The 17,493-nt window shown below is 61.5% G+C and overlaps 1 protein-coding gene and 1 long non-coding RNA gene across 2 annotated transcripts in view; one reads left to right on the top strand and one right to left on the bottom strand.

The window, feature by feature from the left end:
• Positions 1-688: 688 nt before the first annotated feature.
• Positions 689-17,493, bottom strand: part of RASGRF1 (Ras protein specific guanine nucleotide releasing factor 1) — a 102,610-nt gene continuing 85,805 nt past the window's right edge. Inside the window, exons 21-27 of the mRNA XM_047086496.1 lie at positions 16,157-16,260; positions 14,946-15,030; positions 11,949-12,146; positions 8,065-8,144; positions 2,689-2,806; positions 1,771-1,839; positions 689-781 (exon numbers count right to left, since the gene is read on the bottom strand). Of these exons, the coding sequence (XP_046942452.1) occupies positions 689-781; positions 1,771-1,839; positions 2,689-2,806; positions 8,065-8,144; positions 11,949-12,146; positions 14,946-15,030; positions 16,157-16,260 (747 nt within the window). The remainder of the gene's footprint in view (positions 782-1,770; positions 1,840-2,688; positions 2,807-8,064; positions 8,145-11,948; positions 12,147-14,945; positions 15,031-16,156; positions 16,261-17,493) is intronic.
• Positions 822-4,363, top strand: LOC124517223 (uncharacterized). The gene is made up of 2 exons (XR_006963386.1): positions 822-1,569; positions 1,796-4,363. It is a non-coding gene; the product is annotated as an uncharacterized LOC124517223 (long non-coding RNA).

Here is a 17,493-nt window from a genome sequence, read left to right as displayed (position 1 = left end):
CTGGGGACGCTCCGGGGCCTCGTCCGGGTTCACGGAGACCCTGGTGTGGTTCCCAGAGCAGGGAGCACGTGGGGCCTGCACAGGTGGTGCGCTGGTGTCGCGGGGCGTGGTTCTCAGCGGAGAGGACCCCCTCCGTCCAGGTTACCGGGAGACGGAGAGTTCTGACCCCTGTGATTTTGGCTGAAAAAGCTGCTTTGGAAACTGGCATCGCCGTCAGCGGGAAGATCCGTGGATGGCTGGACCTCAGGGTGCGGTCCCCGCCCGCCTCCCCCCCCCCCCCACCCCCCCCCGTTACGACGACTACATGGAACATGCTGGGAGGGCGCCCGGGGGGGGCCGCCTCAGCCCGGGGTGGGGGGAGGCCTGGGCCGCGGAAGGACAGAAGCGGGGTGGCGCCCAGGCTGGCGTCTGCACGGGCTCCGTCTCCCCGTCCGAGGGAGTGGGGGGCTGGGAAGGCTACGGACGCGGCTGGAAAGAAACAGGCGCTGCGGGGGGCGGGGGCTGGGTGGGGGGCGAAGTCTCACACGGAGCGGAGGCTCCTGTTCCGGTTCTACGGGGATCTAAGAACGAGAACGGATCTGTATTCTTGGAGAAGCACATACTAGAGAGGAGAATCCAGGAACCAGACGATTATGTACACATCACACCGCGTGTGTCCGTGGGGCGCCGGGGCCGGGCCGGGCCGGCTTCAGGTGGGGAGTTTGGGCTCCATTCGCAGGGAAGACTCATAGAGGCTCTCCTCGTCCATGACGAAGGACTGGTCCAGCAGGTACTGGGTCACCTGGCGAGAGGAAGGCGCGGGGCAAGTGGCAGGCGGTGGGGACACGGGGCCCCCGCGGGGGTGGGGCGAACGCGTCTGAGCCAGCGCTCCGTCTTCACGTGGGCCGGCTATTTTTACTGACTGCCGCCTGACGGGGATATGAAGTCATGTGTGGCCAACGTCACCCTTGGCTGAACTCTAGGTGAAGCGTTTTGGGCTCCTACTTTGGAAAAATCCCCCTAAGATGTCGGTCGTAGAACCTAGGTGGCGAGTGGGTCACGTGTTCTTTCAGCGTTTATGCCGAATACGCATCAGGCTGAGCGACATTCACCCCGAGAGGGGAAAGGGGAAACCGAGGCCGCGCTTCCGGCCTCGCACGGCTCGCTCCGGGGCGAGATCGCGGAGTGGACAGAATCACCCTTCCGTCCGCCCTCCCGCGTCACCTGCTGGATTCCTACAAGTAAAGGTGCTTCGCGGGGCAGCGCCCAAGCCGCACGGGCAGCCCCGCTTCGCCAAGTTCTCCTCAAGGCTCTTTCAGTTGTCACTTGCTTGGAACCAAAGCTTCATTATTATTATTATTAATATTACTTTGCTCCGAAACCCAGGGCAGAAGGAAAACCACACCACAAACGGCTGCACTCGGCCGGGGGACTTTCCACCGTGTGCCCTTCCCAGCTCTGAACTTTGTAACTAGGGGGCGTCACTTTCCAAAAAGATGTTGTAAACGCTGCCTCTCTTGGCTGGCAGGGGGCCGAGGCGTGACCTCCAGCCGTCCCAGGGCAGGTGAAAATCAGACGGGGAGCGGCAAGGTTAGCACCAGCCGTGGAGCGGGGAGAACTCACCGCTGGTCGGGGCAGAGGGAAGGCTTCTTGGAAAAGCTGGCGTTTGAGCGGGGCCCCGGGGGGTCAGGGGATGAGAGGGGCTGGGCGTGCAGGGAGGGGTACGGACTGACGGACGGAGCGCGTGCCCGCGTGACAGCCCGGGTGACGGGGAAGGTGCCTCCGGCTTACCTTCACCTGGTGTTCTATCTTATAGGCAGTTTGCTGGAACTGGCGAATCTCTCGGATGATGTGAGATATCTGCGAGGACGAGGACAGTTCAAGGAGACAGTTTGCTCTCTCGGGCTCCCCCAGCCCCTCCGCTCCACGGCACGGATGGGGCACCGACAGCCGAACCCGAAGTCGGTCTCTTAGCTCACACACACCGCCTCCTGAGAGCCCCCATGGAGGCACGTGGCCTCCTTCGCCCCAGCGATCTGTGTCCAGGGGACACAAGTAACAAGTCTACAGGTTGATTACGTGACAGAAAAAGCGTCATTCGGTCGGAGAGGGCAGGCTGTCCAACATCCCAAAACGGTGCCCACGTCTCAGCAAAAGCCGGGCACCTGCCACGTTCTGCGTGCCCACCGTGCGTGGGTGCCGGGGCCCCGTCCCGTCACCAGGACGGTGCTTCTGGCTTGCGGGTGACAGAGAAGCCCTCCTAGGGAGCCCCGTGTCGACCGGAAACCGCATCACACAGAACCCACGCGAGGGTGTCGTGAGAAAGGGCGGGGGAGCCACGACACCCGCCCGGCTCTCTCCTTCCACTCGGGAGGGGCCGCCTACGGATTCCGTCTGCCACTGGCTTCACGCGGCCAGCTCCACCCCTCCCCCGCGGGGTGACCTCGGGTGGGCCACGGAGCCCCGCGAGCCCCAGGCCGCTCCTCTGTGAGCGGGGGCGACCCCTCAGCGGGCTGCGTCCGAGGGAGCGCGGTGAGGCTGGCTGGGGGCCCGCCCGATGCCGTCTGCCTCTCTGCCTCTCGGGGACCCGCGGCTCTCGTCGGAGAAGCCGGCTCCAGGCTGCCGGTGCGCGTGCTCGATCGCGGGCCAGGCGGTCCCGGGGCTCGGCCCGGGTCTTGACGCCCCCCGGCCCTGCCCCGGGACACGTACCATCCTCATCTTGGAGAAGTTGACCAGGCCGTCCTCCGTGTAATTGGGTGTCCCCTCTTCGATAAAGGCCAGGTCGGTGAGGTACATCCCCAGGTAAGGGACACAGGGCGGGTCACAACTTCGAAGCAAACGGCATTAGACAAACGTTTTTCATTTGAAAACACGAGCGTCTACGGAACCAGAACACCCTGCATGCACGTGCTGGAGGCCTGGGGTTGCCAGCCGCCTCAGGGTCGGTCCTCTGGGGCGACGGGCCACGGACCAGCGGGACAGAGAGCCCTCCCCCACCCGTCCGCTCTCCGTCCCGGATGCAGGCTTTGGGCTCCACGGCCGGCCCCTCCCAGCCCCCTCGCCTGACTCCCCCGTGAAACTCTCCACCCAGCCCTGCTCTAGACCCACCCCCAGGGGACCTGCCAGCCCCCATCCCATTCTGCCAGCCATGCTACCCAGCCCCCCGGTGTCGTTCTGCTCCTTGACACTCCTCCTCTGCCTCGACCGGCCGCTTGCCCCACGGGATCGATCTCCTGCCCACCTGAGCACTGGGGTCCCGGAGCAGGAAACCCTGGCCCTTGAGGTCCCCTCCTACAAGTGGCTTCTAAGCAGGGGGCTGGGGGACAGCGTCCCTAACAAGTGACCTCTTGGGGAGGGAGCGTTTTGGGAGGACCCAGCAGTGGTAGGCCACGCCGCTCCGACTTGGGGGGCTGCTGTTACATCTTCATCACAGGGTATCGCCCTGGAGCCTCTGGGCGGGGCCCCAGAAAGGGGCCGATTTTGTGTGGGTCCGGCGGCCACCGTGCTCTGGCAGAGCTCCGGGTCGTGCCCTCAGGGGACCCCTGATGGTGCCCCGCAGCCTCCTCTCAGCGCAGCCCAGCACGCGGACACGGCCAGTCTGGCCGCGCGCACTTGCGGGGGCAGGTGACCCCCGCTCCTCGACCTCTGACCTTGTCTCCTTGAGGCCACGCGGCAACCCGCCACTCCGGAAGAAGGGGAGGCAGGGAGGTCGGTGGGGCAAGAACAGAAACCCAGCCTCTGCCCCTTGCCTGCTAGGTGTGTGACCCTTGACCCGAGGGTCAAGGCCGCCCTCACATGATGGGGCTGATTGCCCAGATAGGTCTAGGAGGTCAGGTTAGGTGATGCGCCCACGCTACATGAAGCAGCATGGATGCACGCGGGGAAAAACACATCCGGTTTCCGTCCGGCGGTCGTATGGCTTTGACGCCTTCTGACACTGGCCATCGTCCTCCCCTGTTGCTTTCTTTTTTGGACAAACGGCAACAGGTCTCAGGACGGGTGTTGGCAAATACCAGGATCCTTGCTAGAAGCGAGAAACCGCTGTTTTCACCGGGTCTGTTTATCGTGGTTCCCCGTTTACTGTTCTGACACGCTTTTCCTTCCTACTTCAATTTACCTCGGGGAAAACGTGAGTTAATTATAAGGAAGCTACGGAGAGCGGATCCCGCCGGCACATGGGCAGCAAAGCCGGGAAGGAGGTGGGCCCTGGGGGTGAGGGAGACCCCGTGGCCAGAGCTGTCTTCTGACCTGTGGGTCTTGACTCTTTCTTGGGTGGTGGAAATACGTTAAGCGATCAGCTTTTTAAAGAACGAAAACAACAACAACAACAACCCAGAAGTAGAATAAAAGAAAATATCTGAGTTGGTTGCACGGGCCAAAAGCACATGTTGTTTTGTGAAACTTCTGTTGCTGTTTGCGTGTACGTATTTGTGGGGAAAAAAAAGTGTTCTTACTGGGTTGTGATTTAAAAAAACAAACAAGACTCACGGGTCCTGCGGGACCACACGGTCTGTGACTGTCACAGGTCAGGCTTTCTGACCCCGCCCATCATCCTCCAAGTCTGGGCGGCAGGTGGGACTTAGTTGGGAGACGGAGGAGCAACTCTGTAGCCAGCGCTGGGGGGGGGGGGGGTGGTTCGCTGGCCATCGGCTTCTGAGAGGGGCTTCCCAGCTCGCCCGCTATTTCTGCTCTTGACGGTGACTAGGAACGCGGAGGGCGGGAAGGACCCCCCGTCTTGGGGGGAGGGGAGGGGGGACCGGGGCCGCAGGGAAGGAACGCGCAGAGTGTTCCCGAAGGCCGTACAGGGTCTCCGACTGCCCAGAGCGGTGGGAGGTCAGGGGTTCCTCTGATCGTGGACGTGTATCCCCTGATGCGTGTAGGACGGTGGCGGGTGGGCACGTGGAGTCACAGCCCCATTCCCGCTCTGTCCCTGGTCACCGCCTTCCGCCTTGCACGTGCACACGGCAAGTCCATCCGTGTAACCAAACCACCGGCCCGGACCGAGAGCCGTGCTGGTCAGCGTGTGGGGCTGCCGACGTGGCGCTGGGCGCCGGGGGCAGGCGTGGGGAGCACGGGGCTGTGGAGGGTCCCGGAAGGCTGCCACTGTGTGGGGACCCAGCGGGAGCGCCTGAACGAAAGGGACACACGCGGAGGGCTCCTTGTAGGCCACGCCCCTGTGACCCCTGGCCGGCTCTGAACTTCCCGTGTGGGCGCTTTCATCCCCCTCGGGCGGGGTCCGGCCTTGCCCTGGCTCCGGGCGGACGCGGGGCGGCTCCCTCTCCTCACAGACCCCTCACCTGCCCGTAACCTGCTGTTTTAGGGAAGAGACAAAAGTGCCCCGCTTCCCATTCTAAACACGGCCTCTGGTTTTCCAGGCAGCGCCTGGATGCGGGAAGCCGCCTCCTGGTGACACTGGCATCTAGGCTTGCCTGGGATTGTCTGGGGTCCCCCGCCATCTTCCAAGAAATCTGAGGACGTCATGTGGGAGGGGAGATCACGTGGTCCCAGCGGCTGAAAGCTCCGTGTGGCTGCCTGACGGGCTGGCCACCAAGGGGTCAGCCCTTCCTCCTCCGCCCTGCCCCAGCCTGGGGAGTGGCCCTCTCTCTCACACGCCTCGCTGCCCCTGCTGAGGGATCTCCTCTCCCTCCCAAGAGGGTGAGAGGGGCACTCGGGCTGGGCCACGTGGGCTGGAGCCCCAGTTTTGGCATGCGGTGCGAGAAACGAGGCGCTCAGATTTTGGGGGAAAAATTGCAGTGGGGCCAGGAGTGGGGGTGGGGGTCGCAGTCCACTCTCGTTTTGCCACCAGGGCACCCGCTGCTCTGTGGTCTCGGCAGGAGACTAGGCTCTGCTGTGTGGTCACGAGCAGAAAATACAGGTGGAAATGAGTGTGTGGCCTGGTGGCACCCCTGGGCCCCTCGCATCCACACGGATGGATTTTGTCCCCTGTGAAGGGCGGGTGGTGACGGGCTGGTGGTCAGCGAGCCGCCTGGGTCCCCCACAGCCCTCTGCTCAGGGCGGCCGCAGCCCGCGGGGAGCGTGGCCCCGCGTCTGAGCCCGAGTACAGATTTGCCAACGTGTGCTGGGTTCAGATTAGGCGGGTGAGCAATCCCAGAATTGACCCCAGCGGGGCTGGTGACCAAATGCTACTGAGGACTTGACTTCCTGGCCACGTTTTGCTGCACGGAACCGGAAGGGTGGTCTCTGGGCTCGGGGAAGGAGGAGGGCAGACGGGGGCACGCTCGGGGGCCCTGGGCAGGGGACTGGGGGTGCACAGGGCACGCGCTGTCGGTGGGCCCGGGGGATTTAAGAGTGTGGCTGAGGGGAGGGGAGTAGGACGTAGGGGTGAAGTCTCAGCCGGGAAAGGCCATTCACTAGCCTGCGTGCGGGCACGAAACCTTTTCAGTGACGGGCTACACAGGAGGCCCCGTCCGGGCAGGCCACCGGCTGTGCTCAAGACTGACCTCTCCCTTCCTTCCTGTGACCACCATCCCCCCCTGCTGAGACAAGACCCCGGGGTTCACACAGCACGGCTCTACGGTGTCTCTGGAGAAGGGGTGCACGTGGCCTCCGTGTGCATAAAGCGAGAACCCGGTTTGCATAAAGGTCTCGGCTCCTGAATGCCCGAGGTCCCCCACCCCCTTGCAGCCGGAGCAGAGGCGTCTGGGACAGGCTGACCGGAGCCCCCGGGAAAGAGGGAAGACGGGGGGGGGGTGCGGTTACCGAGACAGACCCAGGCCATGGAGGCGACGGCAGACAAGGAAGCCATGGGCGGGAGGCGGATGGAAGGGCGCCCGGCAGACGGACAGGTGGGTGAATGCGCGGTGAGGCGGCCCCCACAAGCACAGCCCACGGGCTCCGGGGGGCCCAGGCGTGACAGAGACGGCACAGATGGCGGGGCATCTGTCTGAGGACGAACACGGTGGAGATGAACGCAGCAATGGCACACGGAGGTGGCGGAGGACGGCCCGCGTGCGGCGGGAGGGAGATGAGGGCACACGGGCGGGGCGCGGGTGTGCCAAGGGCTGGACGCGGTCCCCGGGCCCCGGGGGCAGTGGCCGCGTGATTCCGCACGGCAGGCGGGAGAGGCGCCCTGGAGGGAGCCGGGACTGGGGGCGGCCCCGGGGTCTCGCCAAGGACGGCAAGGAGTCACGCAGAGGCCGCGGGCGCACAGCGAGCGAGCGAGCGGGCGGGGGTGACCCCAGAGCCCTCGCGCGTGAGCCTGTGGTCGCCGTGCACCCCAAGGGGCTGAGGCCGATGCGCTGGGAGGGCCTGGACCCTCGGGCGAACCGCAGAGCACTGGCCTTGCGGGGCGCCTGGGCCAGGGTCTGGCTCTGTCACCGCGGCCACACGGCTCTGCGACGGCCACTAGCGCCTCAGTGTCCTTGTCTGGAGGAACGGGACGGGAGGGCCCGCCTCACGGTGGCGGGCCTCCTCGGGGCGACTGCCCCTCCTGGGGACTTGGCAACGTCTGGGGGCATCTCTGGTCGTCACGACTTGGGGAAGGCACTGGCATCTGGTGGGCAGGGGCCGGGGCTGCCGCTGAACAGCCCACGTGGCACGAGACGGCCCTCAGCGTGGCGTGGTCCTGCTCTAGTGACGACCTGCCTGCCTTGCCAGCGGTCAGGCGCAACATCGGCAAATCTGTGTTCTCCGACTGCCAGATGCCGTTTGTGCAAACCGCACCTGTTCCCAGGACTAATTCTCAACGAAAACGAGAAAACGCGATCCCATTAAGTAAACGCCTTGACCTCACGACCTTCCCTGATGTCAGAAACACTGAACTGTGGGGATGTGTGTGCGTCAGCGTCGAGGCGTCTGGGGCCACGGCCATCCCGCGTGCTGAGACTCGGGCGTGCTGCCCCTCCCCTCGCCGGGAACTGCCGCGGAGACTGGGGTGGCTTTAGCAGACGGTGGAGGACAGAGCCGACCCACCCGAGAGGTCTGGGGAGCCCAGGGGCCGCGTGGGTAGACGGACGGACAGACAGACACGCGGACCTCCTGCTCCAGCCAGACGGGCGCGTGGAGGCCTCCGCAATGCGGTTCTACGATTTGAAAAATAACGGTGACAAAATGGCACACACTTACTTTTTCAGAGCTTCTCTGAGATTCTTAAATCTGCCCTCTGACGACACAAGCCTTTGGAGCTTGTCGATCAAAGCTTTTGTCTAGAAAGAATCAGAAGCATCCACTAACGCGCGGCTCGCAGGGGCCCGAGGCACCGGCCCATGGTCCACGGGCCGCCCTCGGGCTCCGGGGCCGCCCCTGCTCTGCCTCCTCGCAGGGCAGGGCGTTTCCGGGGACCGCCCCCCAACTCCTGAAGAGTCAGCCACGGACCCTTGTCCTCTCACCCTTCAGAAGCACAAGGGCGGTGATGCGGGGGATCTGAGTGCCGGTCTCGCCCCTGCAAACACGGACCCGGACACCGGGGTGGGGGTGGGACCTGGTAACTGCAAGGGGCCCTCCGGAGCAGAGCGCGGCCGTGGCCATGGCTTCACTTCCGTGGCCTTTCCTGCACCCTGAACCCCAGGGATGCGGCCAAGGGTGCGGGCACAGAACCAAACCTGTGTATCTCAGGACGCCGCACTAACGTGAGAATCAGGAGAAAAGATGGCAGGTGAACTGATCACCTAGAAGAAAAGACCGTGATGGGGAAGAGTGACCCCCAGCTGAGGGTCCCGTTTGTCTGCAGGGGGCAGACGGGAGCCACGGAGGCTGCCCAGGGTCTGGCTTTGCGGTCCTTTCCCTGCCGGCTGGGGGCCCCTTGGCCTTGGCGGTCCCTGGGTCCCTCACTTATGCAACAGCGACGTGGCTTAGCGACCCCCCCCTCTCTAGCTCCCGCCCTCAAAATCCAGGCCGTGGCGGAGAATGGGCGCTGGGGGCCAGCTGTGCGCATGTGGCCTGGAGGGGACGCTGGTCACACGGGCCGAGCACACCCCTCAGCTTTGGGCCAGATGTTCCTGAGAAATCTGCCTGCAGAAAGCGACACTGAGACTTGATTCAGATGGGAGAAGAGACCGGGGTGCGGTCCTCGAGGGGCCCATCCAGTCTGCTTCCTCCTGGATGGGGAGCCGTCACCTGGTCCTGACCAGCCCCGCTCAAAGCAGAAATGCGTGTGGACCTGGTGGCGGAGACACAGCCACGGGCCGTGATTCTGTGCCCCTGACGCAGCCGCCCTCAGGTACCGGCCCGCAGCCTGGTGCCGATGCCAACCGCGGCCCCGGGCCTCTGCTTCTCCCGTACTTTCTAGACTTCTCTCTCCAGAGCTGGGCCCGCCCCCTCCTCCTCCCCACTTGCCTGCAGAGGATTGGCCCCGAGGCAGCCGGAGACCAGATGTGGGGGCCCAGTGTCCTGGCCCTGGGGCCTCAGCAGCTCTGCACACACCCTCCGCAAGCCCACACACACCACTCCTGTTCCATGGCTGGCCTCCACTCTCACATCTGGGAAATGGGAGGGTAGGCCCCGCTGGCCACTTAGCTCCGGATGAAGTATCACCGTGCTAGCAGTCCTGAGGATACATGGGGGATATTCTGATGTGTGTGGGGGGCTGGGTAGACACTTGGGACCGATCTGTGGCTCTGAGATGGGCACGCTTAGACTCCTTCCACATCTGTGCTCCTCTGGGGTGTGCTTCCTGGACAGAAGGAGCTTTGCAGCCTGGGAGGCCCCTGGATATTCCCGCCGCCGCCGCTTACAAAGTGAGTTCCGGCTTGAAGCGGCCGGGCCAAGAGTTTCCATCCTTTGGTGCTCAATGGGACCCAGGCCCCTGGGATTCTGGGCATCTCTGCCGGGAGGGTGGAAACAAGGGAGCCCTTGGAACATGTCACTGAAACCAGAGACCGAGCAAGGGGCCGGCCTTGTTGTGTTGAGAAGGAAGGTGGTCACAGAACCTCCTGAAGGAAGATCCCATCTTCCCTCTTCACCAAACAGAATGCTTCCTGACGGCCAAGGCTGCTCCCTCCCAGAGGAGCCCCAGAGTACCGGCAGCCGAGGAGAGGTTTCTGTCCCTACTGAGACTCAACTGTCCTCCAGAGAGGAGACACGCAGATCCGGCAGTCACCTGCGCCGCCCCATGGAGGGGCGCCATCCGTCCTCTCCTGGAGGGGGACCCCCTTTCAGAGAGGCTGGGGGAGGGAAGGGGAGAACAGGGAAACGGAGCCAGAAGTCCCTGACTGAGCCTGACTGCTCGGCTCCAGCCGAGGGCTGGCCTGGACTGGACAGAATGCTTCCCTGCTTCGGGCACATTCGAGCAAATGATAACAACTACCTGCTGGGGCTGCACCTCACGCCTCTAAGACACGTGGCCGTTCCAGGGGCCTGGGGGGGGGGGGTCACAAGTATCCACGGGATACCTGCAGAGACGCAGCAATCCTTCCCGGGCCGGTGCGGGCCAGGCGCCGCGCAGACGTGCAAGCTGAGGGCTGGGCGAGGCCGCCACAGGGCGTGTGGGCCTGATGTGCTTTCCGAGGCATCGCCGATGCCCGGGTCCTGAATGACATCCGAGAACGCAGGCCTGGCCGTTAGTCTTGATCTCTAACTGCCCTCCCTGTGCACCCTCTTGAGAGAGCGGGAGACCTCGGGATGGTTAAGGCAGTTCCCTCCCAACTCTACAACAAGGGTGATGCTGAAGAATGAGGCCAAGAGTTACGGAGCCCCCACTGTGGTGGGAGCCTCCGGAGAAGACAGCACCGTTCTGACAGCCCCAGGGCAGAAGAAAGACACGGGCCTGGAATGGCCATCAGACCCGCCGACAGACCCATCTGCTCCCTGACAGGCCGAGTCGGCTCGGATGAGTTGGGGGTTCTGCAGCGGCCCGCTCAGGAATTCACAACACTGTGGCCACGAGCGGCCAGATGCGCCTGCGGCCTGAGTCCCTGTGCGTCCAGGCTCTGTTCTTTCCAGGAGCCCACTAGCAAGCTGGCACCTTCCGCTGCCCCTGTCCCAGCCCTGGCATCTCTGTGTGTTAGGAGGCAAGAGGCCTGGCGTCACGGGGAGGGGGGGCAGGAGGCACCCTGCAGTCACGCTGTCATCTGGGGCCAGAGTGATCGCACTGCAGGGAGGGCAGCATCCCAGGGCTTCCTGAGTTTGGCTGCTTTTCTACGGAGGAGGGATGTATGGACCCGATGCCTGCTCGTGGGGGCGGAATCATGACCTGTCGTTGGCGTGAGGATGGTAAGGGGGCAGGCAATAAAGAGGACAGAGAGGCGGGCACCGTATGTAAATCCAGAGGAGACAGGTGCCCCGGAGACCCTGGGCTCCACACAGCCCACCCAGTCGTAGGACCAGACGCTGTGGCCAAGTCACTGGTATCTTTGGAGGCTTACCCTGCCCTCGGTGGCACCCATCCAGCCTCCTGCACACGTGCAGGCTGGGGTCCGGGCATACACCGTGTGCACCAAGGAGGTGGCCCAAGTGCCCCACTGACCCTCCTCTTAGGGCCTCGGTGACCTCCTCGTGACCTCAGTGTAGGGAACTTCATTCCCAGGGAAGAATCATGTTCTGAGTGAATAAAGATCAAGCCCCCATTTAAGGTCACCAACTACCCATGGGTAACAGGGACCAGCGGACTCCCTGGCGGCCAGAAGGGCCAGAGAATCAGAGACCTGGGAAGGGATCTGCAAGTTCGTCCGGCCCCGTCCCGGCGACCCTGTAGATCCAGAGTGGCATCCACCCTTCTGTCCCAACCCAAGGACAAGAGTATCGGGACCAGTGATCACTCTTCCACCTTCGTCTTTGGAGTATTAATTCTCAAGTGGGAATTAAAGTCTCACGGGTCCCAGCACCACATATGCGGGCCTGATACCTGGTCTCAGGTGATACAGGAGAAGAGGTTCTCCCGGAAGAGGGCTTACAAGGAAGCGCTGGCCTCCACCCTGTCCTCTGCCCACCTCCGGATGTCCGGAGGCCAGCACTCTGGCGCCCCGGCCCCAGCCCGGCCCCAGGCAGGCGATGGCGCCGGCTTCCCGCCGCACCTGCTTGGAGACTTTGAGCCACGTCTTTTTCAGCCGGAATATTGCGCTGCGGTTCATGGACGAGGTGATCTCCAGGACGGCGTTGTAGTTGTGCAGACAGCGGCATATGTCGGCCACGGCCACCCACTTCTCGATGGCGCTCACTCTCGCGTTGATGTCCTCGTTGCGGATGATCTCTGAAGCAATCAAGTTACTGATCTTTAAGCCCATGCAATGAGACAAGAAAAAATAAGAGGCTAAGTATTGCAGAGATGATAAATCACCATTGCTTACAGATGATATGACTGCCCGTTTGAAAATCCCAAAAGGATACACTGGAAAACTACCAGGACGACTAATAGAGCTCATGAGGGTGGCTGGTTAAACATTCGACACGTAATAACGAGTTTTCCTATACACTGGCAATACCAACTAGAAAACACCATGGAAAATATTCTCAAAATTCCAATGGGAATGTGTAAACTACCTAAGAACTTAAATATCTGAGGATTTCCGAAGACGCTGCATGGAAACAATTGACAAAAGGTTATAAAAGGTTTGGATTACGAAGAACAAGATCCAATTCCCAAAGGAGAATATAAATATGCCATTTTTCTAAACTAATACGTGACTTCAACATGACTCAATAAAACACACAATGAGAGCTCTCTTGAGGGCTTGACAAAGTGATCCCACGGTTCGCCTGGAAGAAAAAGGAGGAGCCCAGCTCCGAGACCATCTCCCCCACACGGCTGGGGCTTGGAGGGGACCCATACCATGTGTCATCACTGGGCTCACATATAAAGTGGCAGAGGTCCCCCTGCCCTCAGTGAACACACACACACACACACACACACACACATGCACAAATCAGATGTGGGCGGGACCTGGGGAGTCAGGGAGCAAGAAACACACAGAGCTGGGGCAGCGGCTGACTCACCCTGTGCTTTTCTCTGAAACTTCCTATGAATTTATAATTATTAAAAAAAAGTAAAAAAAAAGACTACTTGTTATAAACAATTAAGAAAAGGACATGTGCAGGTGAATGAAAACTGTAGGCCTTTACTGCCAAGATATCTTCTCAAACATAATTTCTGAAGGATGTATGTCCAAAGGATGGCTTGTAAAACTATTTAAGAATGGAAAACCACTGAAGAGAATTAGGGAGGAACGAAAACATGAAATAGTACATATGTTGTAACTCTTGAAAACAATTCTAAAATTTACTAATTTTGAGAGAGAAAGAGAAAGAGAGAGGGATAGAGATAGAAAGAGAGAGCGGGGGAGGGGCAGAGAGAGAGGGAGACACAGAATCCGAAGCAGGTTCCAGGCTCTGAGCTGTCAGCACAGAGCCCAACGCGGGGCTCAAACTCACCAACCCCGAGATCATGACCTGAGCTGAAGTCAGACGCTTAACCAACTGAGCTGCCCAGGTGCCCCAAGTTATACTAATTTTTTAAAGGAATATCTCTGTGAAACCTTCCAGAAAATAGGGAAAAAAAAAAAAAAAAAAAGGAGTATCTTACAACGTACTCTATGAAGCCAGTATAACCTTGATACCAAAAGCAGATGCAGATGACACGAGAAGGAAAATCACACATCCACCTGTCTGCCGTGCCACGACCAGGTTAGGTCTGTCCCCGGAACGAAAGGAAGGGTGAACATTAGAGAAAAATCTGTAACCGTCGTTCACCACATCAACAGCTTAAAGGAGGTAAGCCGTGACCATCTCAATAGATGTGCACAATTTTGATAACATTCAGTACCGATCTGTGGCAAATACCGTCAGCAAACAAGAAAAGAATTTCTTTAACTTGATAAAGAAACAAACATTATCCTCGACGGGGAAAGATGAGAAGCTTTCTCTTCGGAACCAACACCAAGATTCACCATCGATGTTTGCACTCAAGTCTGCCGCACGGGGGCCGCGGGCAGCAGGGGTGCCCCCCCACTCTGCCCTCGCCCTGATCCCGGAGAGCCTGGTCAGTGCCGCTCAGTAAGACAACGGCATGGGAAGCTGCAGACCCAGCCGGGGAGAGATCTAGAAACAGCCACGGGCCGTGATGGTCACCACCACGGAGGTGCACATTCTGTGATTCTAAGAGAGATGGCCAGACGCCAGGTGGTGATGAGGGTGGCCCTCGGAGGCAGGCTGTCTTGCCGTGTGATGTTGGGGATGAAACTGACCCCCCTTGGGCCTCAGTTTCCCCATTCACAAAGTGGGAATAACAGGGGTAAATGAGACCATGCTTGCAAAGCCCTGGGCACAGTGCCTGGCATGCCGCACACGGGCAGCAAACACTGGTTTCATGCCCCACCCTTGGCTCACTTCGGTCCTGGGTGCACACGGGAGTCGGGGGGAGGACAAGGGACCGGGTTTTGCCGCCCAGGGCTGCTGCGCGTTCCCAGGACCTGCCCACCTGCTTCGCGCACTGTCTCTAACTGGACATGTGGCCTGGGTTCTGTCTGTTGCTGGGTGCCCTACGGGGGTCCTGACCCCAAGCTGCAGTGTGGCCGTGTCTCTCTTTTCCTCCCGCTGCCGCAGACCCTCCCCGATGCGGGTGTTGACCAGGGAGCCTGGCCAGGAGGTCAGGACAAGTGGAATCGTGGGCAGCTCCTTCCTCAAGGGCCTTCCCTTGGGGGGGATGACTCAGCTCAGGGGAACTTAGAGGCCAGCGCAGGTGCCCTCGGGGCTCTTTCCAGGCTGGGTGCGAGGGCCTGTGGTTCAGGGGCTGGGGCCGGGCTTCGTGCCGGGGGAGGACTTTTCCTTGCCTCCTGGACATGACTCAGGAGCCCCCAAGGCAAGGGCCCCGAGAGCCCGGCTTTCCTTAGACCAACGTGGGGTAACAGCCCCCATCCTTTAGGGCTCGTGAGGTCACGGTGCACACAAACCGCAGACGGTCAGGCGCTAGCCTCACGGGGAACCTGTCCTCCACCTGGCACCCTGAGGGGCCTGCGGAAGGAAAACCCGGGACAGAAGGGCACCACCTCCCCCCCACCCCCCTCCACCGTACTCACGTCGTTGAAATGCTTCGTGGTTTTCATGATATAAGGGGTCCGCTCGTTCTTCTCCAGCTTCATCCAGCCTTGTCCGAAGAACTCCCTGCGGGAAGGAAGGGCACCGGGCGGGTGAGGTTTGCACGGATGATGGCGTTGCTTTCTCTGCCTTTGGAGGCTCTAATTTCTCAGGGAGTAACTTTCTGTAGAGCCCCGGAGAGGACAGGACCCTGGGCTCGCGGCCTCAGTTCCCTCATCTGTGAAATGGGATCAGTGACTATTTTGTTCCCGGGGCTGTCGTGAGGCCGACACGAGGAGAGAAGTGGGAGTGAGTGCGCGGTCACGGTTGAGTCCTCTCTGCACCCTGCTTGTGACGGAGAACTCGTATCTCCACGTGTCCGTGCAGAAGCTGTCTGCAGGACAGGGACAGAGGCGCAACACGGGCCGAGTGGAAGGACAGAGGGGCCCGCGGGCCAAGCCGGCTGTGTTCCAGTACGGCGACCTCACGGGCCCCCCCCACACGGCCCCAGCCTCCCAGGGAAGCTCTGGGCTTGGCTGTGGCCGTGGGGGACCCGGGCAGGGCGCCGTGGGCAGGAGGGGAGTGAGCTGTGTTTCAGAAATCTGCTTCTCCTCCCACAGGGAGCCTGTCGGGAGTGACACTTGCTTCGCATCCGGGGGAAGAGGCGGGTTTCCACCCTCCATGCTCGCGAGCGAGGGCCTTGGGGAGTTTCAGGCGGGGCCGCCTTTCTGGAAAGCAGGGACCAGAAGCCTCTGACCCAGAGACACCAATCTCGGGAAGCTCTTCTCAGGCCCTTGGCAGGAACTCACGGCAACAGTGACTCACAAGGAGGTTTGCCCCCAGTTCAGACATAAACGTGAAAACTGAAAACCAGGGCAGGTGCAACAGACCCCACGCTCTGCTCCCGGGGGGGGGGGGGGGGAGCACACACACACTCCTTTCCCAGACCTGCAGAGTAGGAATGCGGAGTTGGAGATGCTTCTGGAAAAGCATGCACGTGTGTGCGTGTGCAGCTCACAGTAAGGTGGGCCCTTGGGGCCGGCAAAGAGGACCCTCCCTTGTGCGTGCCGACAGACACGCACATTTACACATTTCTGTTCCTCCTGCGGAGAATTCACGCGGCTCTGGAGAGCCTCCTGCACGTGTTCCCGGGGCACAGCCAAAGCCGACTCCCAGGGAGGAGGAGGGAGGGCCCGCACCCGCACCCACTCACTCGTAAGGGATCTTCTTGAAGACGAGGTGGTCCAGCAAGGTCAGCTGCTCGGCGATCTCCAGGGCTGAGTGGTTTTCAAAGGGCTCTGCCTTCACGCCTTCTGCCTGAGGGAGCAAGTCCTGAGTCAGGCCCTTCCCGATTTCTGGACACTTCCCCACTGTGACCCCTGGTGAGCAGGTGGCTGGCGTGTGCAGGGAGGGAGAGGAGGAAAGGGCAAAGGGAGCCGGGACCTCGCGGTGCCCTGAGTGTGCACCCGTGCTCCTGAGTCACCGCTTCCCCTGCAACGGGTCCACCTTGCCCCAGGGCATGAATGAGACAAGAGAGGCTCCCGAGGATCACGACTGGGTCACTGGCTGGGCCTGGGGCCAGTGACCTCCCAGCGACCCGTCTCCTCCTTCAGATTCTGTCTGGACCCATACCCGCCTCTGTAACCTTTCCTTTTAAAACTCATCAGCAGGTGTGGGCTCATAGGTGTGACAGCCTCCTGGGGCGGTGTTCCTGTCCTGGGCCCAGAAGGTGGCTGTCTGGCCTTCGTCTTGGGGTTCTCACGTCTCTGGGGGCTTCCATGGACACTGCCCTTACAGGTGCCACCACCTGGGCCCCTTGGCCATGGGAAACACTTGCGAGGGGCCCAAGGTCCCCGTGGCAGGGATTTGATAAGAGGCGGGCATGGGGAGGCCTCACGGAAGGTCTGCTGGCTCCGGGGGGGCGGTGGCAGTGGAAGGGAGGGGAGGGAGTCTGCTGGCCTTGGGAGGGGCCTGTGTCCATTGGCAGAAGAACCAGCAACAAGGATCACCCCGACCTCCAACTAGGCTGCGTGGGATGAAGGGGCCAGCTACTCTCCCCAGGGGCCCCCGGGGCTGGGCTGAGCCCCCCAGAGCTGCACTCATCACAAGGGCACGGGTCCATCCCGTTTCAAGGGGGGAAGCCATCCCTGCGAGACGGTTTCCCTCCCTCCCTCTTTCCCACTCCCTGAGCAGTGACACTGAGGGTCACACTGCCAGGTCCTTGCCAGACACTGGGACAGAAAGACCAGAGACACAGGACCAGGCAGAGTCAGAATGCAGGGAGGCAGAGGAACTCACTCTCTCGTCTGCGTGTGCATGTGTGTGTGCGTGTATGCATGTGTGCGTGCTGGGGTAGCCACGCGTCCCCCTGGCACAGTCACCCCAGGCCAGAAGCCTGTGTGCAGGAGTGTGGGGACATGAAACCATCAGGGATGACAAGTCCTCAGGAAGGCGGTGGGGACTCGGGGACAGCAGCCGTAGATGCCACCCAGGGTGGGGTGTTTTGGGGGAAGGACCCTCATGGGGGGGAGCCCCCGGCAGGCAGGTGGG

Source organism: Lynx rufus, unplaced genomic scaffold (genome assembly GCF_022079265.1).
Source record: "Lynx rufus isolate CCGP_SWC_20201006 ecotype Redwood Valley unplaced genomic scaffold, mLynRuf1.p SCAF_21, whole genome shotgun sequence".
In the NCBI taxonomy this organism is placed as follows: Eukaryota; Metazoa; Chordata; class Mammalia; order Carnivora; family Felidae; genus Lynx; species Lynx rufus.
Note: the sequence above shows the minus strand (reverse complement) of the source record. Positions and strands in the feature narration are given on the sequence as shown.